Raw genomic sequence first — 24,443 nt, forward strand, 5'->3', positions numbered from 1 at the left:
AAGCATTTTTTCTTTGAAGCTCCTGTCTTTTTCTGACTTATCCCTCTTTCCCTCCCTCCATCAAAGGTCACGGGTGAGTCTGAGTGTGTCTGTCAGCACTGACACACACACACATACACACACACACACACACACACACACACACACACACACACACACACACAGTGGGGGTGGTGAAGGAACAAGATGCAGCCCTTTCCCCCTCCAGTCAGACTGGAAAATGACTCCGGCTTTGAATCGGCCCACCCTGCGGCCCCCAACAACTCACACTTAATCCCCACTTGTGTGCACTGAATGAGCGTGTGCACATTTCTGTGAGTGAATGTGTGTGTGTTCAAGAAGGGAGGGGGAAGATTACACATGTCACCTGAGGAAGTGAGAAACAGAGAGAGACACTGAGATAGTGACAGTGTATGTGACACTATATGTGCCCTCTTCAGCATGGATTTTCGCTACATCCGGATTATGGGATGGATGGAGCATAGCTATAAAGATGGAGATGCAGCTGCAGCAGCAGCAGCAGCAGCTGTAAAGCAGCCACACACACACTATCCTATCAGTCTCAGGGTCACATCAGGGCTGATGTGACCGTGTCACATCAGCACCTGGCTGGCACAGAATGAAGAGATCAGCCAGAGAGCCAGCCACTCCTGCTATATTTGGACAGTATTTGTATGATACATGAAATTTTCCAAAACTCCTCAAGCTTATTGAGTCACCCTTCAAACTTTAAACAGCAAATAAAATAATAAAAAAAGCCTGACAACACTTGAGTCTTTTAAAATCAGATTCCCACTCCCATCCCACCCAATCATACAAAGATGTTTCTCTTTAACATCTTTGGATGCAACTTCTACAATATTTTGAGAAATGCACAAGGGTTTGCTGGTTCTCCAAAACTGCAGCCACTTTAAGCTGAATTTGTAATGGTGTAAATTTGATATTTTAAAGCGGTGGATCTTCGTTGAGTGATTGGACTTCAAGTACTTGGTGGCAGTCAGAGCAAAGCAGAGCGCAGTAAAGCTCTGGGTGCTAAATTGAAGGATAATACATTATTAAGCCAGCCACATGGATGAATATTTTACACGATTCCTCACTGTTGACGCCGACTGTTAGCATCCAGCTCCTGGATAGCAGGACTCCAGGATGACAGACTTGACACAGCGTGTGTGTCTGCAGGATCTAATATCATGCTTTCTGGTTGTTTTGGTGATCAAACCTTTTGAAAAATAAACGACATAATTCTGTTTTCTGTAACCACACGTGGGTGTCTGTCCTCGTCTTCTTCCCTGTCTCTTTCTCTCTATCGTTTCCTCTCGGTCTTCAAGGGACCCAAGTTGCAAGGAAATGATGAGCCATCTGCAGGGGACCACTAGAGCATGCTGGGAAAAGTTAGGGTGGGGTTGTAGGGTAAGATGGGGGCATACTGCAGGAGGGTGGATGGTAAATTAGGGTAGTCTCTTGTGTCGTCGGGAGCAGAACGGTATGTGCCTGCGGCCAGTCAACTGTGGATAAGTAAAGGAGACTCTCCTCTAAATAATTCATTCCAGTGGGAGCCTTCTGAACACACACACACATGCACGGTCCGCTCATACACATAAATGGCTGTTTCTTGAATTAGAATACAACACACACACACACACACACAAAAAGAACAGGCTTCTAATTTTACTCTCTGATGAATATTTATAGATGGATGAAGAAACATTGTCTTAGAATTAAGAAAGAGCATTTTGGTGGAACAACAGAAAATGCTTGTGGCACTTCCTGGGTTTGCAAGCGAGAATCACAGAAATTGCAAGTTAAAATGGTAATCTCGCAGATTTCAATTTAAATAATTGTCTTTTAAGTCACTATCTATCACCAAATGGGGTAACACAATGGTGACTGAGCCTATGACCCACTGATGAAATTATGTAGAAGTCCTTGCGTTTTACAATTTTATGAACTGGGTGTCTGGAATGACTCACCCGCAAAATCACTAGGAACACGAGACACTAACACAAAGTTAGTGACGTGTGCACCATCACATAAGTGTGGTTCAAAACAAACTTGATAATTCTTCAAGATTGCTACTTTCATATTTAGACAAATACTTACAGCACCTTCGGAGCAATATGCACTTCCCTCTTGTCTTCGAGTGACTTGTACTGTCTGAACAGGAGATGTCTGGTAGGGCACATGGTTCATTTCTTAAAATCTGTTGATAAAAAAAGAACAATAAGAGAGGCAAATGCTGCATGATATTTATTCTGTTTATGATGCTGATGTGTTGTTCACAGTGACATGGTGTTGTTAAGTTCTATTTTAAATATATGGGAGATAAGAAAAAATATAAAATATGACTGTAGGAAGAAATGCAACATAGATCTGTGCTATGCAACCTGCTTCTAGGACTCCAGCTGTGCAGGCTTGTGCAAAGCTGGAGCACTGGTAGAGAGAGATTACCTGCTAAGAGCTGAGGCTCTTAAATACAACCAGGCAGACAAGCACTAACACACCTTTAGGCTAAAAATTATAGGAGAAGAGGAGGAAAGAAAAAAGACAAGATGGAAGGACGTGCAGTAATACTGGGTCTTAAATGGGCAGATTGAGGAGTGGACACTGGATTTGCGTGAGTAAAATCTGTCTGACGTCTTGTGTGGCTGTCAGCGCACTACACATGCACTCTGCTGTCAAGTTGTGTCACCAGGTCATCCTGAAAAAAAAAAAAAAAGAATGCAGTGCAATATCAACATTACTGTGGAAATGTCTTGACACAACTCAACCATAGTTGAAAATACACAGTCTATTTGAAGCTCCTTGTTTTTCATGATAGTTTAATCTTATTTAAAGCATGACAGCATTTACTGCAGATAGGCACAGACCCTGAGGACATACATTATGATGCATAGGGTGCTCTATAGGAAGTGGATCAGCGCCTTGGACAGCGACAGCAGCAGACAGCCCTGCCACTGTCTTATCAGCACCTCTGACAGCAACGCAAGGATCTCACATCACCTGGCTGTGAGAGCTGTGGTGCAACTGCAAGCCACTGGCAACACTGCTTTTGGATTATGAAGGAAGAAGGGAAGCAGTGCACAGCAAGACGGAGCCATATTCGCAACCCTCCACTTTGGGTTGGAGAATGTTTGCTCATGATGAACAGCGGTTGGACTCATTTTTGGGGCCTGAAGAACCATTTCCGTTGAATTTGCGGCTTTCACTGATTTGCTCATGATGCATTGTGGATGTAAATACAATATGAAATGTAATGCTGATCTCACTGGAGTCAAGACTTTTCTGATGCCACTGCAGCAGCTTCATGTGAATGTGACACACTGCATTTGTGGGTGCGTGACATAAGGTGCCTCATTATGCGTCCGTCTTTTCCAGAGGCTGTACAACATTTCTATGATTCTCGATGAGAAGTGGAGACTGATTTCTCCTGGGATAGTATCCACTGTCTGTGTGTGTGACACTGACATACAAAGACAGACACAGGCAGACAAAGCACACACCCAGTCTAACCTCATCACTGGAGCACACGTACATATGTGTATATGTGCAAATACAAAGAACCCACATAAAGACACAGCAAGTACAGACAGATAAAACGAACACACAAATAATGTGCAAATGCAAATTTACATACATACATATTGGCACACGGACCAACACAGCTGGACAAGTCACATTATAATTGCACATCACACAAGCACATGAACTCATACAGGCACAAATGCATACAGACACTCACACATATGGGCACAAATGCAGAGGACACACACAGCACAGATGACTCACATCTGATGACAACATCTTTGGTGTGTCAGAGTTAATTCACTCTCTGCAAACTGACTCTGGACTGAAGTGTTCTGACCGACACACACACACACACACACACACACACACACACACAATAATTTTGCATTTACATTATTCAAAAATCCCTTAAATAAAAATGTATTTGTTTTTTCAAAATTAGTAGAAATAGTGGTTCAGTTTGACAGTCCACTGTTTGTAAGGTAGGAACCTATTTTTGTGAGCGTGAATGTCAGTTTTGAGGGGCTGGCCCAGAGTGTAATTACCACACACACACACACACACACACACACACACACACAGTATTGTGACACCGCCTGCGGGCTCAAGTTTCAATCAGTGGCCTTTTCTTCTTCACGTCAGTCAGATGAAAACAAAAGGAAAAATCACAGTTAGCCATCTAGATGAAGTATCATGCTACAGGTCAATAAATATTTTGTGTGTGTGTCTGCTGAGTGACAAATCTCATTCTGCTGCCTTCTTCTTCTTCCAGTCTTCCATCTTTCTTTTCCAATTTCCTCTCTCTGTTGTAAGTTTTGACAAAATTTCCAGTGACTTTTTCCCTCTGATCTGATCAGAATCGTTCCCTCTATTTTGCTCAGCAGTTCTTTGGTACTTTACATGATTAAAGTATCAAATAACTGAACTCTTACATTATTGATGAGTGGGGATTTTTGCACCAGATCACTGAAAAGTTCAACTCATTTTGAAAAAGTTTTCATCCTCTAAAAGCTACTTTGGGTACCACTGATATTCCAAAGCATACAAGGTCATCAGGTTTCCATTTAAAGTGTTGGTGGTAGCATTAGTGGGCTGATAGTATTAGCATATGTGAGACCACTGACTTTGTATTTTCCTTTGAAGCCTGTTTGAGATTTGATTTCCTTTGCTGTATCCCCCTCCCGCCGTTATCACCACTTAAAAAAAAATCCCTACAATAACAAACAGATTAAGATTAAACCCGCAGGCCTGGGGAGACGGGGCTGTTTCCTTTTATTATTAAATATTTCTGCACCAAGTCAAATTATGCAGACTTTAATTATGAGCGCAACAACAGCTGAGAAAACAAAAACACCACCAAACAGAGGCAAGAAGAGAACACTGACACACACAAACAAGCTCTAACATTAGGTAAGCGCACGCACACGCACACGCGTGCACACGCACACACACACACACACACACACACACACACACACACACACACACACACACACACACACACACACACAGAAAATGTATTCCCCCTTCACTTTCTGTCTTCTCTCTCCCTCTCACTTCCTCCTCTCACATGCATACATTAACTAACACTACGCACATGCACACACACTGTGCAGCTGCCCACAGTCGTCTGCGAAGGGACCGGCAGGTTTCCAGCCCGCGAGAATTTATGTTTCCGAATGATTAGAGGCGAGGCGGATGGGACGATCTCGGAGGCAGCAGCTGCCCACCCCACAACTCCAAGTGGAGCAGAAAATCAGGATAATTTCATTGTGATAATCAGCCTGCCGTTATCCCCGTCACTTCAACCCATGGTGGAGGAGGAGACAGGGGGAGCACAAGGGGAGGAGAGGATGGAATAAAAATACAAAAAAGAAAATGTGTGGTTCATGCCTGGTTAGCTGCAGAATATATGAGTGCCTGTTGGTGACTCTGTGTGTTCCACGCTCATCTTATACTTGTGAGGACCTACATTCTTCCTGTGTCTTTACTGTCATTTCATGCAAATTACAAAATCTAGCAAATATTGTAGTTTTGGTTTCATGATATCCATTGCTAAGATTTTGGCTTGAGTTTGGATTTTGCAGTGCTCAGTTGTAAATTGTCATTTGAAAATACTACAGCATTATGTCTTTCCAGAAACAATGCTCCATATACTTTGGAAAATCCACATACCCTGCTGTCAGTTTTTTTTTTACTGGAACTATAAACAGACCCAGTTTACACTAGTCATAGTCTGTGGACCATCAGATCTATGTTCAGATAAAATAAAAAAATTTAACCTTAGCTGGTAATTTGGTCATCAAGGTTCTAACAAGAAGATGAAATGTAAAAACTTCATATTACATTAGCTGCTAGTTCTGGACATCACAAAATTATTATTGATGTAACTGAAATGGTGAAAGTGAGTTTACCTGCCAGCGTTTCCTTTAAAGAAAACAAGGTAAAAATGTAAAAATGACAGTATACTGATTGCAAAATGAATGCACCTTAGAAAACGTCAGTAACCTTAGCTGCTACATTGGCCATTAATCATAACAGCTAAGTAAAACATGATATTTTCAATAAGCTTAGCTGCTAACTATGGCCACCACAACTCTTTATTCAGATAAAATAAAAAATATTAACCTTAGCTGGTAATTTGGTCATTAAGGTCCCAATAAGATAAAATGAAAACGTCCATGTAACCTTAGCTGCTAACACTGGCCACAACAAATCTAATATAATTAGAAAATGACAACATAAATCCACCTTGGAACAAATGTCAGTAACCTCAGCTGCTAAATTGGCCATTAATCATAATAGCTAGGTAAAACATAATATTTTCAATACATTAGCTGCTAACTATGGCCACCACAAATCTATGCTCAGATAAAATAAAAAATATTAACCTTAGCTAGTAATTTGGTCATCAAGTTTCTAATAAGATAAAATGAAAACATCCATGTAACATTAGCTGCTAAGTTTGGCCAATAAACATACATTTCCTATTGAAAATGAAACAATTTCAATAACTTTAGCTGCTAAGCTTTTGATCTCCAACTGTCTAAGGTCAAGGGAAAGCGAAAAAGTGACAGTAACATTAGCTGCTAGTTCTGGCCATCACAAATTTATTATTGATGTAAGCTGAAACATTGAAAGTGAGTTTACCTGCCAGCGTTTTCTTTAAAGAAAACAAGGTAAAAATGTAAAAATGACAGTAAAATGATTGCAAAATGAATGCACCTTAGAAAAACTCAATAACCTTAGCTGCTAACATTGGCCACAACAAATCTAATATAATTAGAAAATGACAGCATAATGACAAAATAAATCCACCTTGGAAAAACATCAGTAACCTTAGCTGCTAAATTGGCCATTAATCATAATATCTGAGTAAAACATGATATTTTCAATACTTTAGCTGCTAACCTTGGCCACCACAAATCTATGTTCAGATAAGATAAAAAATATTAACCATAGCTGGTAATTTGGTCATTAAGGTTCCAATAAGATAAAATGAAAACGTCCATGTAACATTAGCTGCTAAGTTTGGCCAATAAACATACATTTCCTATTGAAAATGAAACAATTTCAATAACTTTAGCTGCTAAGCTTTTGGTCTCCAACTGTGTAAGGTCAAGGGAAAGCGAAAAAGAGGCAGTAACATTAGCTGCTAGTTCTGGCCATCACAAAATTATTATTGATGTAAGCTGAAACATTGAAAGTGAGTTTACCTGCCAGCGTTTCATTTGAAAAAACAAAGGTAAAAATGTAAAAATGACAGTATACTGATTACAAAATGAATGCACCTTAGAAAACGTCAGTAACTTTAGCTGCTACATTGGCCACAACAAATCTAATATAATTAGAAAATGACAGCATGACGACAAAATAAATCCACCTTGGAAAAAATGTCAGTAAAGTTAGCTGCTAAATTGGCCATTAATCATAATATCTGAGTAAAACATGATATTTTCAATACATTAGCTGCTAACTATGGCCACCACAAATCTATGTTCAGATAAAATAAAAAATATTATCCTTAGCTGGTAATTTGGTCATCAAGGTTCTAATAAGATAAAATGAAAACGTCCATGTAACATTAGCTGCTAACATTGGCCAATAAACATACATTTCCTATTGAAAATGAAACAATTTCAATAACTTTAGCTGCTAAGCTTTTGGTCTTCAACTGTCTAAGGTCAAGGTAAAGCGAAAAAGAGACAGTAACATTAGCTGCTAGTTCTGGCCATCACAAAATTATTATTGACGTAAATTGAAACAGTGAAAGTGAGTTTACCTGCCAGCGTTTTCTTTAAAGAAAACAAGGTAAAAATGTAAAAATGACAGTATACTGATTGCAAAATGAATGCACCTTAGAAAATGTCAGTAACTTTAGCTGCTAAGTTTGGCCATTAATCATAACAGCTAAGTAAAACATGATATTTTCAATAACCTTAGCTGCTAACATTGGCCACAACAGATCTAATATAATTATAAAATGGCAGCATAATGACAAAATAAATCCACCTTCAAACAAATGTCAGTAACCTTAGCTGCTAAATTGGCCATTAATCATAACAGCTAAGTAAAACATGATATTTTCACTAACCTTAGCTGCTAACTATGGCCACCACAAATCTATGTTCAGATAAAATAAAAATATTAACCTTAGCTGGTAATTTGGTCGTTAAGGTTCCAATAAGATAAAATGAAAACGTCCGTGTAACATTAGCTGCTAACATTGGCCACATCAAATCTAATATAATTAAAAAATGACAGCATAATGACAAAATAAATCCGCCTTGGAAAAAATGTCAGTAACCTTAGCTGCTACATTGGCCACAACAAATCTAATATAATTAAAAAATGACAGCATAATGACAAAATAAATCCGCCTTGGAAAAAATGTCAGTAACCTTAGCTGCTACATTGGCCACAACAAATCTAATATAATTAAAAAATGACAGCATAATGACAAAATAAATCCGCCTTGGAAAAAATGTCAGTAACCTTAGCTGCTACATTGGCCACAACAAATCTAATATAATTAAAAAATGACAGCATAATGACAAAATAAATCCGCCTTGGAAAAAATGTCAGTAACCTTAGCTGCTACATTGGCCACAACAAATCTAATATAATTAAAAAATGACAGCATAATGACAAAATAAATCCGCCTTGGAAAAAATGTCAGTAACCTTAGCTGCTACATTGGCCACAACAAATCTAATATAATTAAAAAATGACAGCATAATGACAAAATAAATCCGCCTTGGAAAAAATGTCAGTAACCTTAGCTGCTACATTGGCCACAACAAATCTAATATAATTAAAAAATGACAGCATAATGACAAAATAAATCCGCCTTGGAAAAAATGTCAGTAACCTTAGCTGCTACATTGGCCACAACAAATCTAATATAATTAAAAAATGACAGCATAATGACAAAATAAATCCGCCTTGGAAAAAATGTCAGTAACCTTAGCTGCTACATTGGCCACAACAAATCTAATATAATTAAAAAATGACAGCATAATGACAAAATAAATCCGCCTTGGAAAAAATGTCAGTAACCTTAGCTGCTACATTGGCCACAACAAATCTAATATAATTAAAAAATGACAGCATAATGACAAAATAAATCCGCCTTGGAAAAAATGTCAGTAACCTTAGCTGCTACATTGGCCACAACAAATCTAATATAATTAAAAAATGACAGCATAATGACAAAATAAATCCGCCTTGGAAAAAATGTCAGTAACCTTAGCTGCTACATTGGCCACAACAAATCTAATATAATTAAAAAATGACAGCATAATGACAAAATAAATCCGCCTTGGAAAAAATGTCAGTAACCTTAGCTGCTACATTGGCCACAACAAATCTAATATAATTAAAAAATGACAGCATAATGACAAAATAAATCCGCCTTGGAAAAAATGTCAGTAACCTTAGCTGCTACATTGGCCACAACAAATCTAATATAATTAAAAAATGACAGCATAATGACAAAATAAATCCGCCTTGGAAAAAATGTCAGTAACCTTAGCTGCTACATTGGCCACAACAAATCTAATATAATTAAAAAATGACAGCATAATGACAAAATAAATCCGCCTTGGAAAAAATGTCAGTAACCTTAGCTGCTACATTGGCCACAACAAATCTAATATAATTAAAAAATGACAGCATAATGACAAAATAAATCCGCCTTGGAAAAAATGTCAGTAACCTTAGCTGCTACATTGGCCACAACAAATCTAATATAATTAAAAAATGACAGCATAATGACAAAATAAATCCGCCTTGGAAAAAATGTCAGTAACCTTAGCTGCTACATTGGCCACAACAAATCTAATATAATTAAAAAATGACAGCATAATGACAAAATAAATCCGCCTTGGAAAAAATGTCAGTAACCTTAGCTGCTACATTGGCCACAACAAATCTAATATAATTAAAAAATGACAGCATAATGACAAAATAAATCCGCCTTGGAAAAAATGTCAGTAACCTTAGCTGCTACATTGGCCACAACAAATCTAATATAATTAAAAAATGACAGCATAATGACAAAATAAATCCGCCTTGGAAAAAATGTCAGTAACCTTAGCTGCTACATTGGCCACAACAAATCTAATATAATTAAAAAATGACAGCATAATGACAAAATAAATCCGCCTTGGAAAAAATGTCAGTAACCTTAGCTGCTACATTGGCCACAACAAATCTAATATAATTAAAAAATGACAGCATAATGACAAAATAAATCCGCCTTGGAAAAAATGTCAGTAACCTTAGCTGCTACATTGGCCACAACAAATCTAATATAATTAAAAAATGACAGCATAATGACAAAATAAATCCACCTTGAAAAAAATGTCAGTAACCTTAGCTGCTAAATTGGCCATTAATCATAATAGCTAAGTAAAACATGATATTTTCAATAACCTTAGCTGCTAACTATGGCCACCACAAATCTATGTTCAGATAAAATAAAAAATATTAACCTTAGCTGGTAATTTGGTCATCAAGGTTCTAATAAGATAAAATGAAAACGTCCATGTAACATTAGCTGCTGAATTGGGCCAATACACACATTTCTTATAAAAAAAAAAAAAAAAAAAATGAAGCCATTTCAGCAACTTTAGCTGCTGAGCTCGGTCTCCAATGATCTAATGTCAAGGGAAAGGGAAAAAGTGACAGTAACATTAGCTGCTAGTTCTGGCCATCACAAATTTATTATTGATGTAAACTGAAACAGTGAAAGTGAGTTTACCTGCCAGTGTTTCCTTTAAAGAAAACAAGGTAAAAACGTAAAAATGACAGTATACTGATTGCAAAATGAATGCACCTTAGAAAACATCAGTAACTTTAGCTGCTACATTGGCCATTAATCATAACAGCTAAGTAAAACATGATATTTTCAATAACCTTAGTTGCTAACATTGGCCACAACAGATCTAATATAATTATAAAATGACAGCATAATGACAAAATAAATCCACCTTGGAAAAATGTCAGTAACCTTAGCTGCTAAATTGGCCATTAATCATAATAGCTAAGTAAAACATGATATTTTCAATAACCTTAGCTGCTAACTATGGCCACTACAAATTTATTATTTGAATAAAATGAAATAAAAAAAAAAACAATTAACATTAACTTGTAATGTGGTCATCAATGTTGTTAGCAAAAGGTAATTAAATTAACTTCTTAGTTTAGCCATTAAACATTGGCTTAACATTTGGTCTACACAGATATGAGTAATTAAAAACTGATTGTAACATTAGCTGCTAACTTTGGGCACCATAATATGGCCATCACAAATTTAATGAAAATTAAACAGTAGGTTACATAAGATGAAATAAAACAAAAAATCTGAGTTACATTAGCTGCTATAGGTTTCAATAAGTTCAATATCTTTAGCTGGTAACAAGGTGTGTTACCAAGCAGAAATACATTCCATTAGGCATTTTATGACCACCATAGATCCCACCTGCACAGACAGCTTTCTCTTTCAGCTGAGCAAGAACAACTGCTTATATAGTCCCTTTGTGTACTGAACAATTAGCATGCCACAAAAAAACAAAATAAAAAAAACAAACCAACGGGCCCAAATAAACCATGTTGCTATGCCTATCAAGGGAAACTCCACAAAAACCACAAATTACCCCACTAGTGGCCCACACAATCACTGGTGATAGTTCCCCCCTGCATGCCTGGACTGAACTCCCCAGACTGAAACAGCAACTAAACAACCAACTCAACTTCCTATCCAAAATGCATCTTCCAAACACAAGTTGTGCCGAATGTACTATACATCTCAGCAAAAACCTGTGCACCTTCAAACAAAACCCTACATAAATCAAAACTCCAAACCACAGCCACAAATAAATCAAATTTGGCTGGACGAGCCCCCACTTGTCACAAACCGGGCCGCACAGCCATGACAAAAAGAGGGAGATGCACACAAACAAGCCAATTAACAAATGTTTTATTTAAAAAAAAACAGACAATAACTCTAGAAGAAGAACCTAAATTAACAATGGTATGTGTAATCTGTAAGATCAACAGTGTAAGTGAGTGCATGAGTGAAAAAGTGTGTGAATGCAATGTTGTATGGTGCAGCAACAAACAACACAAACCAAATACCAACCAAACCAAACAGGTGCCTCAAGGAGGAGAGAGAACCAGAACTGAGCTCCAGCATGGTTTTAAAAGCACTAGCACACAGGGCCCAGGTGTGCCTGATCTGCTGATGAGCCCAGGCTCTGACAACCCTTTGCCTCACCCACCTCTAGTACCTGTAAAGGAAGCAGCCACACACAGGAAGCAACAGGTACACAGGTGGAGAGGGTTGTCACATGATCCAAATCAGAGAACCACCCCCACACTCATGTTATAACCTGTGACATCATTGATGACATCAGCAAGAGCATAAAACAGGGAAGTGTTTGGCTGACACTCCCTTTTGAACTGCTGGAGTCCATGGTGAGTGTGGAGGATAAAAGTGTTTAGATTAAAGCATTGAAGTGTAGTAGAACTCTATCTGTTAAATGTATGAAGACTACAGTTAGCTGCTAATATTACTGGCATTATTTAAAAAACTAAATGCTAGCCTTGTAATGTCCAAACTTAAGAACTTTAGCAGTTAATGCTAGCCCTATAATTTCCAAAATTTAAAATTTTAAGGGTAACATTAGCTGCCCACTTTAGAAGGCTAGAGCTGTTTACTTTTGGACATTTCACAGCTAGCTAATACACTTGTCTGCATTGTTATTTTTTGATTTGATTTTAATGTGGTATGGAAAATTCATGTGACAATGAAAAAAATATACAGTGATCAAAGACAGAAAGTCAAATCACATTCATTTAACATGTTGTACATAGGGTACATAAAAAAAACACATCTAGCAATGTGTTGTATTTAACTTTATTTTAGGCATTTCAAAAACCTCAAAACCATGAAAACCATCCCCAGAACAAAAAAGTATCTATGGTATACAGAAAGTGTGTCCACATATTTTTGGCCATTTAGTGTATTTAACTTTTTTCAGAGGTTTTGTTAATTACCTTAATGTCTGTGTTTGTGATTTGCGTAACTGAAAACCAAGAGTTTAGAGTTTAAAAAGAGAATGGGTTAAGTCATCTTAAACTCTCTTTTCACAATATAAATACACAAGTTATTTCACAGCCAGGTGAACAAACAGAAACGCATGCAATGTAAGCACGCTGTCACAATTCTAACAACTACAACACCCAGCAGCCTCTGCAGGCTTCGTGCAGAATACATCCATGGTGCAGAGTCGGTAGTGACTTGAGGATAGTGTCTGTCAGGATGCGGCCGCATGTGTTGACAGTTTTCCTTCTAATTTTTATCTGTTGGTTCGTCTCCTCTTTTGTATTTTCACATCAGAGACACCGAGGAGAAACGTTTCAGAGAAGAAATCCCGGAGGAGGCGGTGCTAATTGAGTACAACAACAACCTCAGGTAACTTTATCGAAGTTAACTTTAGCTCGGTTTATGACTTCCTGATTATTCACATCAGATTTAGGTCCAAGTGAAAATGTTCTTTTGAAATTTCGCTAAATCACCGACAAATTGTGCTGGGTGGCGGGCATCAGGTTTGATAACCATTTGCCTTAAATGTTTTATGCTGAATGGCAGCTGATAATCAGGCGATTGATTGGCGTAACCTCAGTGAACATGCTGACAAATTAAATGTCTTTTTGGACTGAGAAAGCTGCTGTGAAAAGGCAAACAATATCCAAAATACTTGATTCTACTTTTAAACAATCCTTCTCTTTACTTACTATATATAATTCACTAAATTATTTTACATAGTCCCATGAACTGCAGCAGTAAAACTATCAAGCATAAAATGTCCTCACAATTCAGTGAATTAAATGCTAAAACTGTAATTATTTACTTTTGATAACTGATGTAAATATTTAATACAAATATAATATCTGTAAATTAAAAAAAAATGCAGTGGTTGTTGAGAAGCATACTGCCAGAGAAAGAGGGAAAAGAGATAACTGAAATAAAAATAAAATGTTAAGGAAATCAGAGTAACACAGTATCAGCTGACCTACCTGTAGCATTTGAGCCATTTTTGGATTCAGTTTCCAATCTTTACCCCAGTATCCTCATACGTCTCCTCTGCTTACCTCTGCCTCTTTCCTGTCTCTCTTTACTCAGTCTATCTCCATCTTAGTTCCAAACATATGTCCTTCAAACAGCCTAAGTAAAATTGGCAAACAAATTCAATCCTCATGAATTTAAAAACTTGGCATTCATGGGTACAACTTTGGGTATTCATTGTCAGTCACTTTACCATCAAATAAATAATGATCACTTAAGGTCCTGCCAACTCTGCTTCCCCCATCTATCTTCAAGACTGGAGAAACCTTCACACCCACCACCGAGGAGTCCCACAGATCATTTATTGACATGCAGCCTGTAAGTTTTGCTTAAGTTTTTCAACTTCAACAAGGGTTAACGGTTGAATCTGGCTTTTTTCACTCTTGGACCCATCTTTGCTTTCATGGTTTCATTCTTTCTTTCTTAGTTCAGAGTTCTCATTCTTGGTTTAATTTTATCATTTATGGGTTTGGTATCACATTCATGTTTTTTTTTTTTTGCTTTCAAACATTCTGGCCCTGGAATCATTCCTGGCAAGAGTCCAACTAGGCCGGTTGAATGAATGACTGATTGGTAAATTAATACACCTGAACCTGAAACTGTACAGGGTATAACAGTGATTTTTGCATTACCCTGCTGTTCTGTAATTACAGGTTTAAGTTAAGCTTTGCACCTTAAGATCTTTGCCTGTCCATTTGAATAACATGAACGGCCTTTGCTCTCAATGAATCACTATTAAACTGATGTCCTGGATTAATGGTCCTATTAGCGCACTCCAGTGGACGAGAAGCGACAGTGACATGCACAGCGAGATACACAGCGGTTCTCACTTCTGCCAATTAGACCCTGGTTTCTACAGGCGGTAAGTAACTGTGTGTGTGTGTGTGTGTGTGTGTGTGTGTGTGTGTGTGTGTCTGTCGCATAATTACAGCACATTCCAATTTTATATTGCTGAGAAGGAAACAATACAAATGTTACAAACGTCTAAGTCATTTTACGTCGGCAGATTCGTTTGTAAAATGTGCAAATACTTTAGATAATTTAAAGTCGATCAGGAATATTATACCCGTATTTTTATACAGATACTAAGTAATAAAACTAATTACTGAGAAGCAAAACTACACGGATAAGAATAAAACTTGCTTCATGGTTTCAGAGCGGCTTTTAAACTCCACATTTCATCCCAACCAGGGCGTCGTTCCCTCCCCCTCCCTCTTCTCCTCCTCCTCTTCCTCCTCCTCCAGAGAGCCGCCCCGCTGACCGTAGCTCCTCGTGACGCTCCGGACTGGAGCCATAGTGTACGCACACCGGCCACATGCGCCCTCACACCGGGTCCCTGCCCTCCGTTCAGCGGTAGCAGAGGGCTTGTTTTCCCGCACGCTGTTGAGTACTACTAATGGAAACCTCGGCGTTTCTGCCATTTCGTGTGTGTGTGCAGCAGTCCTCCCCAGCTGAACAGCCGAGAGTAAACCAGGACGCTGCTGGAGCGCTCAGCCGCGGATCCGGACACCATCATCATGAAGTTTGCGGTCCTCCTCCTCCTGTGGATGTCCTGCCCGCTGTCCCTCGCCAACATCGCCGGTAAGAAAACATCTTAAAAAAATATATCTGATTTGTACTTCCAATACAGTTTGGTTTCTTTTGGGAGAACAAAGCGACAAGATCACATCAGACAGGCCATGTGGTGCGACGTCCGATAAAGATTCAAATCAACTCCGCACACCCTCTGATGACCTCCTCAGACAAAAACTACCACCTGCTCGTTCATTGCTTATCCAAAAGTGGCTTTTTACTCTTGCGGAAATTTCTTACAGCATCCGTGTTTACTTCCCCATGTCTCTTTCCTGTGCGTTATTGCTCCATAAAATCAGAAGGCGTGGGCTGTTTCCTCTCAACTCTTTTATTGCTTGATGTATAATTGTAATGACAAGAATTAACTAGAAATACATCATTTGGAACAAAAAAAAGTAATCAGATGTAGTGTATAGAATCAGTTATTTCACTACACCGCATTCTTACATCCACCAGATGAGATTTAAACCAGTTTTCCAGTATATAAGTTCAACAGTAATGTGTTATGACCCAGCTCTTATTCTGCTGAATGTGATTGGTCGTCAGACAAACAGGAACTCAGGTGTCGGATATCATTGTCCAGCTCTCTGTGCACCTCACTGAGTCCTTGAAAGTGCAGGCAGAGGTGATCCAGTGGGATTAAACTGCCCACTAACGGGGTGGTTTTATGATTGCTTGGCGAATAATTTATTCACCACAGATGATGTCAGACAGATGGGAAGCCAGTGCAGAAACCAGCTGCAGGTTAAAGGTCCACACTGTCCCTCACCACACACTTTAGCTCTTGAACTTGATGTCCCCAGTGTCTAACTTGATAGCTCTCTGTTGTCAATATGACTGTCGCTGTCCCTTCGGAGACATCATATCGCCTCAGGCTGACTGCCCAGCTTCTGGACACAGTTATATTATCTCTGTCCCCTCCCCTTTCATTTGTAACTCTCTGCCAAGCAGCATCAGGCTCTCCTCATCCTCTCTTATATCTAAAATACCTGCCTCTATACACAGCTGGATGACTGAAGCTCTGAATTCTGTGATATGCCAGGGAGAGTCATACTGGATATCTTCATATGGGTTAAGATTATCTGGATTTTGGAACAACAGAACTTGTATTATCTGTTTGCCTTTGTTTTACATATGCATGTACTTGTTATACCTATTCTCTTGTGTTTATAATGAAACACAAGAATGGAAAGTTTCAAATGAGACAATTGGCTAAAAATCGTTAATGCTAATTTTCACCCAGCTAAACAAACTATACAGTTTACAAGCCTGAGGTAACTGTCTTACTTTTTAAACACATTTTCTCAGTTGTCTCTCACATGTCCCAGAAGACCTGTGCTAGAGTAGTAATCTGTAAACAGTCAAACCAATGACAATCTCATTTATGCTCTTGGGCCAGACTCTGAATTAGTGGCCAAACACAATTTATAACATCAAACAATGGTCAATGAGCTGAGTTGAAAGAGTACCAGAGGGGCTGTTAGTTGATTTACTCAAGATTGCTATAAGATTAACATTACATGTGAGAAATATAAAACACTAAACCACAGAGGTACTTATTCACATATAGCCCCTGTTAAAAGGCCAGTGCGGCAAACTGAGTGCATCAATTTCACTACAACAATGGTCTAACAACAAAGTTACTGGTGCTATCCTAAGTTGTAACCGTCTTTGTGAGAAAGCATGTGAACTACACTTTAGTTTCTATGTATGCTGCTACCAACACAACTCCACAGTTACTCTTAAATTGTGCCTTTCAAAAAGAAGCTCAGTACAGAATTCTCCTACGATCAACTTAAGTGACAGTAGCGTTACTAATGTTTTCAAGAAAATACATGATGAATGCAGTCATTTACATTAGTTAGCAGGTTTAGTTTCTGGCGGAAAACAGACATTGTTGCATTAGCACAAAGCAATCTAACAGTGGATGGTTGTTAATCCACATTCCTCCTTCTTATTGCAGCTCCAAATGAGTTTGTATCTTTGGCAGAGATGGAGGATGCCCTGCTGAAGAACCTTTTCCAAGGCTACCAGCGCTGGGTCAGACCAATCCAGCGTGCCAACGACACTGTTAAAGTACGCTTTGGACTCAAGATCTCCCAGCTGGTTGATGTGGTGAGGATGAATGCAGAAACACACACATATCTATCCATGTCTGTCTTCATGAGGATATTGTATTGGACATTGCCTTCATTCATTACCAACCCGTTACTCTAACAGTACCTATACAACTAAGCCTTTAACCCTTATCCTAACTCTAAACCAAACCCTAACAATGTCTCCAAAACCACTGACCCCACAAGTGGATCCATCATTACAAAGATATATTGAGTTTTCCACAAAACCCTCAAACTTCAGTTGTTAATTCAAGCTGCTGCCAGAAATGGCCTAAGCTGTTTTAGGAAATCATTTAGCCCTGTCAAACACTTTTGTTTAAAACATAAATATATTGAGTATATATATTCACCACTCATTTTTGCTGATTTATGTCTTCATTAGGAATGAATGGGACTGAGAGCCATAGGCATAGTGGTGAAGTTGGTATTTAAGTATTGACAGATGGATGAATGCATTGAGTTGAACAAAAATATAGAATATTGCCAGTCTTATCCTATAACTGCTAAAGCAGTTGGTAAACGTGAACTAGCCATATCAAGATGCGAGGACTTAAGAAAAAACATCTTACTCAGAAGAGAAAAAGTTAACAAACATGAAAATAGGACAAGAAGAAAAAGTATTAATTCTAAACTAAGAACAAAAGTTAGATGTGGTTATTTTCTTTCAGCAGTGTCTCTGTCCATGGTGCTGAAACCAAACAGCTGCTGCGTCAGTGTGGAGCTTTCCATGGTCCTGAAATAGATCTAGAACACTCTCTTCATATCTACAACCACACAGTCTTTCTCTCTGTGGAGTGTTCCTTAAATATTTCAGAGGCTTGCTTTGATAGGTTGAGATGGTTTAGGTGTTCAAGAGGAGAAAACGGCGAATGCTAATGGAGGAACCACTCCTCTTGGCTTGAAATATTCATCTCAAACAGTTTAGATTGAACTCTTCATCCTTCCACCTGATACGTGCCGGGAGAAGACAGTCAGGGATGAATAATAAAAAAAAAAACAAAAAACAAAAAAAAAAAAAGCCCTTTGTGATTCTGCAGAGAGGAAAGATCCATCTTGATGATCTGTTCAATTTTGGAATGGAGAGAGAGAAAGAGAGCTAACCAGACATACAGCAGCTTGGCTACACTGTCCCCTGAGTCTTTCTGGGCTGCTGCATGTTTCTGTATTAGATTATGGTTCACCTCTGCTTTATGTGATCACCAAAATATCCAACTCACTCTGACAGCTGAGGCCGGGTCTGGATACATTGAACAACTAGACTGGCACTTAGTAGAGCGCGTACCTCCACCAAAGCCAAACCGTTTCTTCCACCAGATCCAGATTATTATCTGGATTTGCCCTATATTGCACAAACTCATAGATCTAAAGACCATAAATATGTCTTATTTTTTAGATCAAGATCCACACATTATTTTTCTGATAAACTGACAAAAATGTTGACAAATGTCTCACAATGTTAAGGAAAGTGAGAAAAAAAAATTCCTGGATCTTCCCCTCCGAGTGGATCAGTACCAAAATTGATTGGTTTCTTCCCTGCCCCATACCCCATCCTTCCACCAAGTTTGGGTTTGCTGCAAATCAGTATAGTACTTTTTGCATAATGCTCCTGACAAACATAGCTACATATTTGAATATGTCCCTTTCACTTTTGCCTGGTTTATTTCTCTCAAGTTTCTTCTTCTCAGTCTGTTCTACATCTCAAACTTTGATGTGGAAACAAGCCTGTGCTAGTTGCTCTCCATATCTCTCTTCCTGTTCTCCCTGTCTTACTCTATTTAACTCTTGCTGTATTTATATTGCCTCAGCTTGGTCCACTGCACCCACCTCTGGTTTCATGTTTCTTTTTCTTGTTTGCTGAGGAAGTGGCAGAGACAGTTAAATGAGATTCTGTCTGATTTCACAAAAAAGGAAAGGATGATTTAGTTTACTTTCAACCAAGCTTCTCATCTAGTCCACTAATCACATCTGATCCTTTCAGAAATGATGCGTGCTGTAAACAAGTTACATCACATCCATCCCTAACCATGCATGATCTTCCTCTTTCTTGCTTTTTGAATGTATTAATGTGAACAAAAATAACAATTTCAATTTAGGTAATCTTGGCCTACTAATAACCGCACTTTTATTATCTACATCAATCTACTTGAACCCAAGTGGGAAATATTGGAGCTTAGGAAAAAAAAAAGTAAATTGTTGACTGGTAATTGCCATTAGGTAACAGTGTTGCATAGCCATTTTTACTTGATATTTACAAATATTACTGAACCTTTTACAGCATCAGATAGAAATACAAATGACTTACAATTGTGGTCCATTTACTTGGTCCACCCTTGGTTTTTAATTTTGGTTATATTTGAACCCTTTTGTTTGCATTTTGATCATTATATGTGTCATTAACCTGCACACATTAATCTTTCTTTTTGTTTTTTTCTGTTGTCTCTGTATTTAGGATGAGAAAAACCAGCTCATGACAACTAATGTTTGGCTTTGTCAGGTAAGCAAGATGTAAAAATAAACTGAGTCTTCATGGTTATGTTAAATCTATGTTCTAAATCTAAAACATTAATATTTGTTCAGCTGAGAAAAGAGCATTTTTTTCACATTCTCAAGTTTTACTTTCATCTAATGCAAGATTAGATAAAGGCAGGTCTTGGTCAATACAAAAAGAATAACAGTGAGAAGTACAGTGGCAAAATGAATCGTCTGTTTTCATCCTGATAAAGTCGAACTAAAAATGACTATTTTTAAGTATTTTATATAGGTCTAATGATACAGCATCCTGTTTCTATTTACCAGGAGTGGATCGATTACAAACTCAGATGGAATCCAGAGAAATATGGAGGAATCACCTCCATCAGAGTTCCTTCTGAAAATATCTGGCTCCCAGACATCGTCCTCTATGAGAAGTAAGACTTCAGTTTCAAATGATTTAAATGTTAACACATGATATCTGGAGAAGTATTCATTATTTTAACAGTATGAAAAATACGGCAACAAAATTAAGTAGTAAATGTTGTTTATATATTGTTTTTCATTCATATTTAATCTTCAAATTGTAGCCAAAATCTACACATTTCTAACACTTGTCTACTCCATTAACTTTCAGGTTTTTCAAATTGTTAGTTATTGTAGCAATTAATATTATTAATGAATAAAAGAAGAAATGTGTATATAACCTTTTTTTAAATGTCAAAGTGCTTTGAATGCAGATAAAATTAAACCACAAAAGATCAACATAACCAATAGAAATAGAATCAACGGATAGAGATTCTGTAAATGTGATTCTGATGGAAAGACAGATTTTCTTTACTTTTGCTCCATGTTTCTTCAGTGCTGATGGGCGGTTTGAGGGGTCCCTGATGACCAAAGCCATTGTCAAGTTCAACGGTACCATCACCTGGACACCACCTGCAAGTTACAAGTCCGCCTGCACCATGGACGTCACCTTCTTCCCTTTTGACCGCCAGAACTGCTCCATGAAGTTTGGCTCCTGGACCTATGATGGCAACATGGTGGACCTGGTTCTGATGGACGACCAGGTCGATCGGAAGGACTTCTTTGATAATGGTGAATGGGAAATCCTGAGTGCCACTGGTGCCAGAGGGAACCGGAAGGACGGCTTGTATTCATACCCCTTCATTACGTATTCCTTCATTCTGAAGAGGCTACCGCTGTTCTACACACTCTTCCTCATCATCCCTTGTTTGGGTTTGTCCTTTCTGACTGTCTTGGTGTTTTACCTCCCCTCAGATGAGGGAGAGAAGTTGTCACTTTCTACCTCTGTCCTTGTGTCGCTGACTGTGTTCCTCCTGGTCATAGAGGAGATCATCCCCTCCTCCTCCAAGGTGATCCCGCTCATTGGAGAATACCTGCTCTTCATCATGATATTTGTCACACTCTCAATCATCGTCACTGTCTTCGTCATCAACGTCCACCACCGCTCCTCAGCCACCTACCACCCCATGTCGCCATGGGTTCGTAATCTCTTCCTCCAGAAACTGCCAAGGTTGCTCTGCATGCGTGGACACATTGACCGTTACCACTACCCAGAGCTGGCTCCTGAAAGCCCCGAGCTGAAGCCTCGCTCTGGAGGTCGGAAAGGAGGGCAGAAGAGTGGAGCCCACGGACAGGCGACTTCTGAGGGTAAGGAGGACGAAGCCTGGGCGACCATGTTGGAGAAGGCCATCTATTCAGTACGGTACATCAGCAGACACATCCGCAAGGAGCACTTCATCCACGAGGTGTGTGTGTGTGTAGCATCAATCAAGAAAGTAATCATCAGATTAGCTCTTAGGGATTAATATTTAACTGTCATACCATTTCTAATTTCCTCTTTTTCCAGGTGGTACAAGACTGGAAGTTTGTGGCCCAGGTATTAGACAGGATCTTCCTGTGGGCTTTCCTCACTGCCTCAGTACTGGGCACCATCCTCATCTTTACTCCAGCTCTGCAGAAGTTCATGAAAATCCCTCCTCAAACTGCAACTGAGGATCCACCTTCAAACTAGAGGCAATAACACACCCACTTTCACGGGCAACTGATGATCCACCTTCACAAATATGTAAAACATTTCTTACCACAGAGCAAGAAGCTCCTACAGGTGCTTTATAAAGGTGAACTTTGACTCTTTGACTTTCATTTAGCTATCTTCATTTAGTTCTCTTCTCTAGATCCACTGAATAAAATGTTTTGTATGCCATTAAGTCAGTATGTGTACAATTCTATTTGATTTTACTATAATGCCATAATGTTGTTTATAGAAAAATGAAACAAACGTAGAGAAACTTGCAGTTGAGCCTGTTTATTGCCAGTCATAAAATTTCAAATTCTTCATAGTGGCTTTAAGTAGCATGCAGTTGTTAGTACGCTAGAATACACATCCCGATCATAATAGAAAACTATTTAAGATGAAACTAAATGAAACTTTAAAAATGTGTAAAAAGGAGTAAAATAACCCAGACAACTTCATTCAGCATTAAGTTAAACTATAAAAACATACTCCAAATTATATTATTGGATTGATTAATGTACTGATGATTTAATACTGTTGATTTCCTTATTGATTAGTCTTTCTAATTGACATTGCCTTTGACTTTGGTGTATGTGGTGGATTTATTTTCTTTAATTGTCTCACCTGGCTGCAAAATAAATTTCCTGTCTGGGATGGTACAGTTTTTAAAAAAAAAAAAAAAAAAAAAAAAAAAAAAAAACCCATTAAGAACTATCTAAACTTTCCGTTTTGACTTATTACCTCAATAATATTTTCACATTATACATAACTATTCTGGCACAATAATAAGATCACATACCTGAAGCACAAAATACCTCTTACTGTAACTCCGTTTTAGTAGCGCATTGTAATAAAAGCTAATTGATTTAATTTCTCAAGGTGCCAACAACATTTGAACTGTTAAACACTCATTAGATGTTGTACATGTTTGCAAAATCTTATAAGACATTAAAAAATTTTAAGGAAATGAAGACATTAGGTGATTGATCAGAGCTCTAATTTGGGATATTGTGTCTGAACGCCTTGTACTTTTCTGTTAAATACCTTGTCTGTCTCATCTTCCTCAAATACAAAATGTGCTATAATTTGGTCACTGCTGGTAAGAGAATTAATTTCAAGTTACATAATCTAAAGTGTAATGAATGAAAACGTTGACATTTCTCTAATTTACACAATCAAAAGTACAATATTTGTATTGCTCAGATATAGTTTATCACACTAAAGTTGTTTTGAATACACAGTTTCTTTGTGATACAGTTACAATTATTTACTGTATATTCATGAAAAGTACTGTAAATGGATATACAGTATATGTTAGGAATATCCACAGATGGCAGCACCACCCAGTGGCAAACCACAAATATGTCCTTTTTTAAACAGAACACACAAACAGAAAACAACACTTAGGATTCCCTTTCCCCTCAAAGACCTTTATGAAATAAAGTTTCTTCTCTGAAAACTGAGTCCACTTTCCTTTTTGTCAGAGCCCACGATTGAACCAGCAAAAGCGCAACAAGCAAAATTTGTTGAGGATGGATATGAAATATAAGAAAGAAAAAACTTGAATTTTTTTGCAGCTATTAAAAAAACAAAAAAACACAGTTGCACAGTTTCATTTGCCTTGATTTAAAACTTTTATTGAATAAAATGTTTGATTGCAGGTAATATACTAGAGAACATTTTCATAAAACACAAAAAATATGAATATATAAAACATATAAATCTTACACAACTGCAGCATCTAACCATTATAAAAATATATCCGTGAAAGATTATGAACATATAAATCCAAAACCTCTACATTTCCATTTTTACTCCCTGGTATAATGCTGGTTTGATATTAAGGATACTCTTTACTCATTGTTGGATTTTACATGTGTTCAGTTTATTTTATCTCTGGAAAAGGAGCCTTGATACTTGGATTGGTGTTTGTTTAAAGAATGCAGTACAGTAGTACAGTACATGTAGTTTTTTAACTGTAACTATTTCACTATTGTAATGTGCTCTTAGTAGAGATACAGTATAGATTGTAGTAATTATCATGTTCTCAGTTTTCCTCTTCTTCATTTTCTGTGCTGACCTGTCT

The 24,443-nt window shown here is 38.0% G+C and overlaps 1 protein-coding gene across 1 annotated transcript; it reads left to right on the top strand.

Annotated features, from left to right (window-relative positions):
- Nucleotides 1-15,483: 15,483 nt before the first annotated feature.
- On the top strand, nucleotides 15,484-23,004 carry LOC111232437 (neuronal acetylcholine receptor subunit non-alpha-3-like). The gene is made up of 6 exons (XM_022759953.1): nucleotides 15,484-15,739; nucleotides 17,694-17,845; nucleotides 20,297-20,341; nucleotides 20,644-20,753; nucleotides 21,179-22,088; nucleotides 22,190-23,004. The coding sequence occupies exons 1-6, from the start codon at nucleotides 15,676-15,678 to the stop codon at nucleotides 22,352-22,354; spliced, it is 1,446 nt and encodes a 481-aa protein (XP_022615674.1). The 5' UTR covers nucleotides 15,484-15,675; the 3' UTR covers nucleotides 22,355-23,004.
- The last annotated feature ends 1,439 nt before the right edge of the window (nucleotides 23,005-24,443 follow it).

The sequence above is a fragment of the Seriola dumerili genome, unplaced genomic scaffold (genome assembly GCF_002260705.1).
Source record: "Seriola dumerili isolate Sdu_G_001 unplaced genomic scaffold, Sdu_1.0 BDQW01000331.1, whole genome shotgun sequence".
In the NCBI taxonomy this organism is placed as follows: domain Eukaryota; kingdom Metazoa; phylum Chordata; class Actinopteri; order Carangiformes; family Carangidae; genus Seriola; species Seriola dumerili.